The sequence below is a fragment of the Eublepharis macularius genome, chromosome 4 (genome assembly GCF_028583425.1).
Source record: "Eublepharis macularius isolate TG4126 chromosome 4, MPM_Emac_v1.0, whole genome shotgun sequence".
NCBI classification, from domain to species: Eukaryota; Metazoa; Chordata; class Lepidosauria; order Squamata; family Eublepharidae; genus Eublepharis; species Eublepharis macularius.
This window is the reverse complement of record NC_072793.1, coordinates 152,379,415-152,389,188: the sequence shown is the minus strand read 5'-3', so window position 1 is coordinate 152,389,188 and position 9,774 is coordinate 152,379,415. Positions and strand designations below refer to the sequence as shown.

Below are 9,774 nucleotides of genomic sequence, written 5' to 3'. Positions count from 1 at the left end.
ATTTGGGCCTCTTGGTAAGTTTTCCTTTTGCAGCTTAGTTTTAGAGAGTACTACTCAATGCTCCAGAGCTTGGAGCTGCTTTCCAGTCCTTATCTACAGTTCCTGGTTTTCTACTCCAACAACATTAATGATATACAAACAGCTCTGCAATCCAAAATAAGAATTGGACCACGCAAAGGCAAACATCCATGGCCTCTGGAGACTGTACCCTGCAAGGTGACAGACACCTTCAGCAAGAGCTAGACAGAGTCGGGAGATGTATGCGCTGAGGTGGTCCAAAGCGTATTTGGGGCAGTAGCCTCCTTACTCGTTCTTAGCAAAGCAAACCTAAGGGATTTGCGGGGGGGGGGGCGGGCTGCACTTCGGAGCACTTTGCACAAAAAACAGGCTTTCGACTGTGCATCACTGCATGGCACTTTGCAGGGCCAGAGTCTCCGGAGCCTGGGGATGTATGAATTACGGTGGTTATTTTGCGGGGCAGAGCTGTTTAAGTATCAGTATTACTGGGTGGATTGTAGAATGAAGAATCAAGAACTACAGGCGGAGAGGGCTCTGCCTTGCCAGAGGTTCACATTTTGCCTCAGTTGAGATGTCTTGGTAGGGATGGGGACTACTAGGTACTGTCTGCTGATGTAGATATGTGCCTATTAGGGAGTTTACACTCTGTTAAACATGCCATGGAAATTAATTATGCTTTGTTTCAGATAGATTTCATCTCTCTGCTTGGCTTTATGCGTGTTTAAAGTTTATCTCCTACCATTCCCTATGGTATCTGTTTCCCTGAACATCCTAACTATTGTTCATTATTGTAATTTGCTCAGTGAATGTCCTAGCTGTTGATTATTGTATTTTCACTTGCACTGTGTAATCCACCTTGGATCTCAGTGAGAAAGGTGGAATAGAAATAAATGTTTCCAGTCCGTTCCATCAAAATGCAAGAGCTCATGCCTACTAATTTTGCTCATGAAGGCTGACAGTGAAACTCAGGACACCTAACAATGTAGTTCTCTAAACCATGAAGCATTTAAAATATTTATGTTTAATTTTATTTGCATCAAGTTCTCAAGCAACCGTAAGTATGGCTATTAAAGGATCCCTATAAAGACAGCTCAAGTTACACTCCTGGGAGGGTTTGTACCGAAGTGAATTCACAACATATTAGAGGTGATTTGAATGAGTCCTGCTTTAGAGCTGTACAGGACAGTAGTTTGTAAATTTTTGATTTAGCCTTACAGTATCCCATGAAAAGCTGTAAGTAGCAGATATTGTGAAGGGAATAAGCACTGAGGAGAACTGGATAGAAGGCTTCAAAAACAATCTTAAGGATATAAAATCTTAGATTGTTACTTATGAAATAAACAATCCACATGGACTTGGAACTCTTTGTATGTTTAAAAAGGCATGCAAATTACTTTAAATGCGGATTTGTATTTTAAAAAGTAGATTTGTGGAATCCAAACAAGAGTAATATTGGAGATTAACTCAATTTACAGAGCCAGATTAGGCAGTTTCTTAATCTGTAAATCTCTGTATATTTATAGCCCCACTTTAGCTTAGTGGTTTTAACTCCAAATTACAGCTACCCATCAAGGCCTACAAACTATGTGCTTGACAGGCTGGATCATGAGCTAGATTAAATTTACATTTTTTTGTGGTAGGAAAACTATGCAATTCTGACACATTTGCAATTCCAGTAGACTGGAAATAATAGCACTAGATTGCAAATAAACTTGACTCAAATCTCAGCTTTCTAATCTTTTTATCACTTATGCTTCTAAAGTAAATCCCCAAAGAAAATAAGATGTGTGTGTTTGTGGGGTGGAGGTCACTTGCAGTTTAACATTTCTTGCAGCTGGCAATACTCAGCAGCTAGAATCAAGGATTTTTTTTTTTTGTTACTCTAGTAGACAACAGCATCAGCTAGGGATGATACTCTCGGTAAGAGTGAAAAACCACAGGTCTCATGCTAGAAGAACAGGCAACTCAAAGCAGTCCAAAAGAGAACACACAGGTTTCAAACCTTTATTTACAGGACAGACAGCCTGACATGTGCGTAGGATACAATAAATTAAATAAATATTAAATAATAAGAATAAATTATTGGGAATCACACAAGTGTAAGGAACACGCAGAAATACAAAATCCAAATCTGGCCAGTTACCTTTACATGCAACCCGCAATATCAGGTTGCTCAAACTAGCCTGTTAGCAAGATTCAAGCTTGAATACACGTTTGGCCCTTGAGGCCAATTAAAAACATGATTCACAGAGTGCACTGCTGTGCTCTCTCCAGTGTAATGCAATTCCCGTGCATTCCTGGGTGCCAAACTGGCCATGCAGTCACTGGCCATGCAACTACCTGGAGCACTCTCCAGTTTTTGGATGAGAAGTTTTTGCTTTTGTGGACCATGCTCTTAATAAAGTGACATCACATTTCCTGGTGGATAGACAGTCCCAACTAATGTTGCCTCAAAAGCATACAAAAATCCTACATCCTTAGATACTAGGCTCTGCTAGTAGATATACCACAGGCAAGGGGACAGCAAACCCTCCAGAACACAGACACACAGGCACACACATCCAAAACAAGACCACAAGGTCCTACTTCAGAATAGATAGTCCAGTAGGGGGTTCTATGGGTTCCACCTCCTTGCACTGGAGATGTACTAAATGGGACACGACCTTTAGGCTGAATCTAGATTCCTGTTACTAAGCAGCTTTTTAAAGGAGTCTTTGAACTTGCCACTTGTTAAGTGGCAGCATTTTCCGTATCAAGGGCACAACTGGAAGAGCAAAAAAGATTCAATGAATAGGCTACTAATTTCTACAGTATCCTATTAGAAGAGGAAGTACTGGAGTTTTTTTTCCGGATGAAAAAAACTGCAGCAAGACTGCAATCCTAAGCATATATAGATGGATATAAGTTATATTGAAATTGTTTAGAACTGGAGTGACCTTTTTTTAAAAAAATCAAGGTGCCAGGGGTCTCCTCATATGGGAGAAATGTGCAGTGGCAAGAAGCCTTACAAACTAATTATAAAGCACACAGCTAACACTAAGGCAGGCTTGCACAACTTGTGATTCACCAAGCTGAATGCAATTTGTGAGGGTCTTCATAAATCTGTTTTTATGGCTTGCCTGGGATTGCAAAAACAAAAACAAAACCAAAAAAGAGACCAAAAACCAAAAAAGAGGCTGCCCTGAAAAGCACGATACCACAGAGGAGAACCCCCTAACAGGACTGTAACTTGAGAAGTCACACTAAGACAAAACCGCTACAAATAGAACAATTCATTGTTACTGATTGCTGCTTCAAATAGAATAGGAAATGACTGTCAGTAAGCGAAGCGCTTCACTTACTGATGGCCATTTCAAATAGAATGGGAAACAGCCGTCAGTAAGCAAAGCGCCTTAATACACGCAGCGGAGTTTAGGGACTGAAAGGTTTCAGCATCATTGTTTGCCCTTGACAAAGCTATAAAGCAAAATGGTATTCTTCGCTGGCAATGAGTTTGTCGTTGGGTGGGGCCACGGGAGGCATCTAGCCCCTGGTGTCCTTCCGATGTGCCTACATGTGAATTAATTGGAAATGAGTGACACTTGTGCAAATTAAGCTGGAACTTTTATGTAAATACTTACCTCTGTTGGATCCAGTCTTGCGAAGAACAGGTTATCCGGGTGCATCTGCAATATCTAAGAAGAGTAGTTCAACAAAAGGAAAACTTCTTCAGAAAGTCCTTTATGGCCACTGTGAACTTTTATATTGTTGTAAGTAATATTACTGTAAACATGGTTTTGTATATTGTTTCTGGGATATTTATAGTATCAAGGTACAATTATGTATAGGAATTTGTATGAGCACTTTGAACACTTTGCACTTTAGCACTGAACATCTGAATTATAAAATTATATATATTTATTTTTGTATTACAATTAATTGTTCTATTTGTAGTGGTTTTGTCTTAGTGTAACTTCTCAAGTTATAGCCCTGTCAGGAGATTCCCCTCCATCTGTCGTATGGGACTGCAAAAACTGCAGGATGTGTGCCTGTGTAGCACTTGCCAGAACACACTACATGGCTAGTGGACTGTGTTTGCTTTGGTGAGACACAAACCATACAGGCCACTGCTAAGGCAATTCGTTAAGAACCAGGGATGCATCACACTACTCATACCTTGGAATGAGAGTTCAACTGCTAAGATAAACTGACTCAGTACATGACAACTGACATTTCACACCAACATCATTTTTCTTCCTCTGAGAATCCCACCAGAAAGGGAGGGCGACAACTTTCTGCAGCCTGGGAAATTGCTTCCACAAAACATCTGGCTGGAACTCCTATCACAAAAAATGCCAACTTAGAGCTATTTCATCTAATTCAGAAGCTTCAAGGTGTCAGGAGGAAACAGTTGTATCACATGGAAAAAAGAGCACAGGGAAACCTTCCATTTGCTTATCAGGACTGAACACCAATCATTTTAAAATGGATGACTTTAGCATCAAAACATAAGTGCTTCCTGGTGAACTACATGGCAACTAGATGCTTGTACAGTTATCTAAGGGACAACACATTTTGCATCATCTAAATCAAAACAGCTCGAATCCTCTGTAGTGATAGCTATTATTAAACCCTGCATTTTGCCCTAAAGATCACACACTGTTCTGAGGATTTCTTTTGCAGCTGAAAGCCCTCTTCCCTGTCTAAAAAGCAAGCCATGAATAAGCTCAGCTTTCTCAATAGGAATGGATTTGTTCTATGTCAGCTTGAAGTCTCATATGGCACAAGATGCAAAAGGAATCTTCTGTTTCTCACTGATCCACTTTCTTGGTCACCTTTTCCAGCTCCCTTCACTCTTTCTTACTGATTATGCTGACACAAGAGGAAGGGAACAGATGCTGGCTTATGGATCAGGTTCAGATACCAGGAAAGGCCCTTTCAGTTAGTTGTAACTGACAGACTCGTTTTTTTCAAATTTGCACACATCTCTTCTGCAGAGAAGAGTATGATTGAGTAAACCAAGGAGTAAGTAAGCAAAAGATTTTCTGGGCAAAAACCCCAAGTACATCAGAAGCACCCACTTCATTAGACCAGTGGTCCATCTCATCCAACATCCTGTTTCACACAGTGGCCAATCAAATTACCTTGGTGGGCCAACAAACAGGGCAGAAGGGCAAAGGCTGCCAACAAACCATTCAACAAAATGGGTTTACACCAAACTGATCAAGTTACTCAAATCACAAATCAAGTTACTCAAGTGAAAATATCAAAAAATACAGCACCGCAGCTGTTATTGCACTCTTGAATACTTCCCTTTTTTCCCTGATAATTAACACAACAAAAAAGGCTTCAGAACCATGTCCGACCCTGAGAAAACTTCTCCACGATGAACATCAGAAACCACCGAGTATGACTCAAGTACCTTCAGTCCCTGCCCGTCCCATAGCACAGAGACATCTATCACCATGTAACTGAGATGGTGAACTGAGCTTTGTAGGGGCTAGGAATTAAAGCTCCACTCCATAAAGAGTAACACAGAATGAGCAGCAGATAATTTCAAAAGTTAGTTGACTAATGTAAGATCTTCCTGTCATTTGGCTTTGCCAATTACTAACCACCTCCTGAGCTGTACAACCTAAGTTTGCTTGCTCAGAAGAGGGGAGATTTGTGATGCCAAAAGAGGATGGGGCAGGCACAGGGAGCGCAGCTACAAAGCCAGCAAGAGGAGAACAAAAAGAACTGCAATCCATTGGAACGAATGGCCCAGGATGAAGGAAAGTTAAAATCCTGAAAGCTAACTGACTTGCACATTCCATGGAGAGATTTAAAACCTCATCTGGTAAAGAGAGCCATGAGATGCAAATGTCAATCATCCCCAAGAAAGCAAACTGCTGTCATTTCCCCCACCATGTCAGAGTACCGGTTCTCCCTTCAGACTACAACCATGACCCCACACACCTATCCAGGCAGTCTTTGCCTCTCCCGGTCTAGTCAGAAATGCCAGGCTGGAGCACCACTTGCATATGCTGCAGGGATGTGTGGGGACAGGGAATGGTAAGAGATTACAGGGTTAGAACTGGCTAGTGCAAAAATGTTTCTTCCAAGTCAATGAAGGGGCATCTCCAAGCACTACAGTTCTACATGTACATTGCTGTAGGATTTGTCCATTGTCCACTCGCTTTGGTCCTCATCCCCAGTGTTTATGTATCGGGCCATCTCCTGTTGGAATTGGAGTTGTCGTCGTTTATTGGGATCAACATTGATCCAGTTGTTGGCAATCCACTTAGTTCCTTCGGTGACCAAGCAACCTCCATGCAAGGAATATTCATCTAGGTCTCCAACCCAGCCTGCAGGAAGATAAAAGCCCATGGAACAGTTCACAGAGAATCCCAGCCTCAGATCACTACTGCCACCCCTCAATCATTATTTTTTGTTTGGATAAACAGAATTCAAATAGAGGCAAAATGTATCTTGGGAATGCTTGGCAGCACATTGCTGTGAGGTGACACATTACCTTCCCCATCCGACAAGTAATTGTACCAGAAGACAGCAGTGCCTTGAAGGGGTTTTACACGAAGGTTTCCCTTATCACAGTGTTTACGGGTATCACGGAGGTCAACATCATTCTGGATCAAAGACTGGGAAAGAAAGAGGAAAATGCTTTTTATGTTGAGGATGGTGGAACAATGATGTGACCTCCTTGTTATGGTACAGTCCAGTGGTTCCCAATCTTTTCAAGCATGAAGACCCCTTTGTAAAGTCAAAAAATATCATGGACCCCCCACTCCATGACAGCAGTTGTACAATTAGTGTCTGTTGACTGAGAAAATACATCATGATAAAAAGATCAAAATTACAATGCTTAGTGTGCATATGAATTGCGGATCTCTAATTCTGCCATCCCTCAGAGGTCATTGGCCTCCCAGGCTGGGAACCACTTGGAACCTGGACCAACTTGGTAAATTCCATATCCCCCTAGTAAAGCAGAAGTGCCTGTAGGGCCCCATTTTGCCACAGAATGAGCATCTTGAATTGCTCCTGTTCCCATGGTTCCTCCTACAACTTTGGTATCTCTTGTTCTTTTTAAGATTTTACACTCCTCTTGACAATCCAGTAAACTGACCTCTCTAATGACCTTTAACTTAAAAGAAAGCAGTTGCAAGGAAGGCATACTCCAGAAACAGGACTATGTGCAAATACATACCAACTCTTCATAGGTTCTGTTGTCAGCAATAGGAAAGGTAGTCTCTCCTCCTCCAGTCACATTGTTTAGGTAGAACAATACTGTCACATAACTGCAAAAGACAGGTGCAATTGCAGCAGGTAAGGCTCACTGAAATTACTTAGCACTCACCTTTATACAGTTGGCCATATCCATAATTCAGAACTTATTTGAGGGCGAGGTAAGTCTAGAGCAAAGGGTATAGGTGCCCATTTCATGACCATCTCTACTTGGAATGCCAATTTAATAGCCAACAGAAATGGTAAATCCTTTTTCCCTATCTGATCAGTGCTTCTTTTTTGGTTCCTCGGGGCCTTTCTCCTATAACTCCTGATACCAGCTGAGAAAGCCAAGTCATGTGAAAGCAACCATATATTCTGATCTGTGGTACTCACATGATTAAGCGAGACAAGAAGTTTTAAGCCTTTACTCATGAATATTTGTATCTTTGAAAACATTCTGGATTTTTTTTTTGCCAACACTCAACATGGAGCAATGCAAGAGCCCAGAAAATCAATTTCCTCATCACAAACCAGACTCACCGACATGATGTTTCAAATGGAGCAGTTTCATTGGTGATCAGTTTGGTGTGACTGCAGGCAGTCTCTGGGAATACTGGTCCACTGTCCATGTGGGCATGGTAGTGTCCTCCCTGGTTGTATTGCACCACTTGCAAGGGTTCACTGTGCTCCACAATCTCTGGGGGAAGGCGAGTTAAATGAATCACCCTGAAGTAGAAGTGAAAGAAGAAGAAGTAGAAGAAGAGGCATTCCATCAGGATAACTATGTATATATACTTCCACTACCCATGCCACTGAGATGAATGAAATTATTCTGTCTAAGAAAGCCAACTCTGCCTCTACTGGACCATCCAATGCCAGCCCGACTGTATGCCTAGAGCATGCCCACTCCCTAAGACAACTGGAAGGCTGCAGCCAAGAAAACTTATAAGCGGATGAGATCAATCTATACTGTTAAAGACTCACCACAACTACCGCAGAGCCTATGACAGTAATCCTCAATGTGGTGCCCACAGATGCCATTGTGCCCACCCACCAATGGGTTTTCCAGCATCTACGTCCTTCTTCCATCCACTGCATTTCTTACCCAAAACAAACAGCCTGGCTTTCTTCCACTTTACTGGAGCAGGAGGTGTTTCAGGGGATCCCAAAAGGGTTGACAGGGAGTATCCATTCAGAAACAATTGCTCCTATCCTAGGAGGATGCTTGGCTTGAAACCTTCCAATGTTTTGTAACTGCCTTCCATTACCCTATCTCAGAATTCCAAAAGTGCTCACAGGCTCGACAAGGTTATGGAGGGACCCCTAGTTTTCTCTAACATTAAAAGGGTAAATGAGGGCTCCATTCAAGCCATTCAAGCCTTGGTCACTAAGCAAATCTGGTCAGTGCTTAGATGGGAAACCCCTTGGGAATCTAAAGTATGTTGCCTTGAGCTCAGTTATGGAAGAAAGCCAGCATATAAACAAAACATGCAGAGACACAATTCACTAAACATTTATCTCTTGAAATTGCTTGCTTCTGTTTTCTTCCCCCCCGCCCCCCGCACCACACACACACACACACACACACTTACTTATAAATAAGTGTCATTTTCATGAAGAAAACCACATGATACATTTTAGGACCAACCAAAATAGTTGACTTCTCCAGAATTTTTCATCAGTTTATTTACAGTGCTTTGGGTATATGACAGAAAAGCCATGTATAAATATTTTAAGCAAATAAATCAGGTGCACTATTTTTTAAAAAAGGGAAAATATTTCAGGTCATGATGTTAAGGCTTCTTGTCTGTATCTCATACAGGATGTGCTGCAGACTTTAAAAATTATTAATGCAAAACAAGCAAAAAATAAAAAAGCAAACAAAAAAACAGTGCTGGTTATAAAAACACTATTAGCAAATCTATACATGTGTGTTATGTAATGTTAAGTTGCCTCTGACCTATGGCGATCCTATCAATGAGAGCCCTCCAAAATGTCCTATCATTAACAGACTTGCTCAGATCCTGCAAACTGGAGGGTGTGACTTCTTTTACAGAGTCAAGCCATCTCGTTTTGGGTCTTCCTCTTTTCCTACTGCCTTCCACTTTTCCTAGCATTATTTCTAGAAAATCTGGTCTTCTCATGATGTGACCAAAGTACGATAGCCTCAGCTTTGTAATCTTAGCTTCTAGGGAGAATTCAGGCTTGATTTGATCTAGCACCCACTTATTTGTCTTTTTAGCTATCCATGGCAGTGCCGGATCTAGGGCTGCCCGCGCCACCTCATGCGCGCACGCGCAATGACATCACTTCGGTGATGTCATCACGCAGAGCGGAATGGCAGAGGCAGCGTGCGGGCGGCCTCGAAGCCCCCCGCGCTGCTTTCGTCTGCCCCACAGGATGGGAAGGCCAGCTTGCCGCGCACCCCCTGCCCTGCAGGGCAGGCAAAGGGCAGCGCAGCCGCCCACGCCATTCGCCTGCCCCACAGGAGAGGGGGCAGCCGGCTGCCCCGTCCTGCGGGGCAGGTGCATGGCGTGGGTGGCCTCGCAGACC

The 9,774-nt window shown here is 42.4% G+C and overlaps 1 protein-coding gene across 1 annotated transcript in view; it reads right to left on the bottom strand.

Moving 5' to 3' along the window:
- Positions 1-2,068: 2,068 nt before the first annotated feature.
- Positions 2,069-9,774, bottom strand: part of P4HTM (prolyl 4-hydroxylase, transmembrane) — a 39,364-nt gene continuing 31,658 nt past the window's right edge. The window contains exons 6-9 of the mRNA XM_054977229.1: positions 7,762-7,947; positions 7,202-7,292; positions 6,512-6,635; positions 2,069-6,344 (exon numbers count right to left, since the gene is read on the bottom strand). Of these exons, the coding sequence (XP_054833204.1) occupies positions 6,127-6,344; positions 6,512-6,635; positions 7,202-7,292; positions 7,762-7,947 (619 nt within the window). The 3' untranslated portion in view covers positions 2,069-6,126. The remainder of the gene's footprint in view (positions 6,345-6,511; positions 6,636-7,201; positions 7,293-7,761; positions 7,948-9,774) is intronic.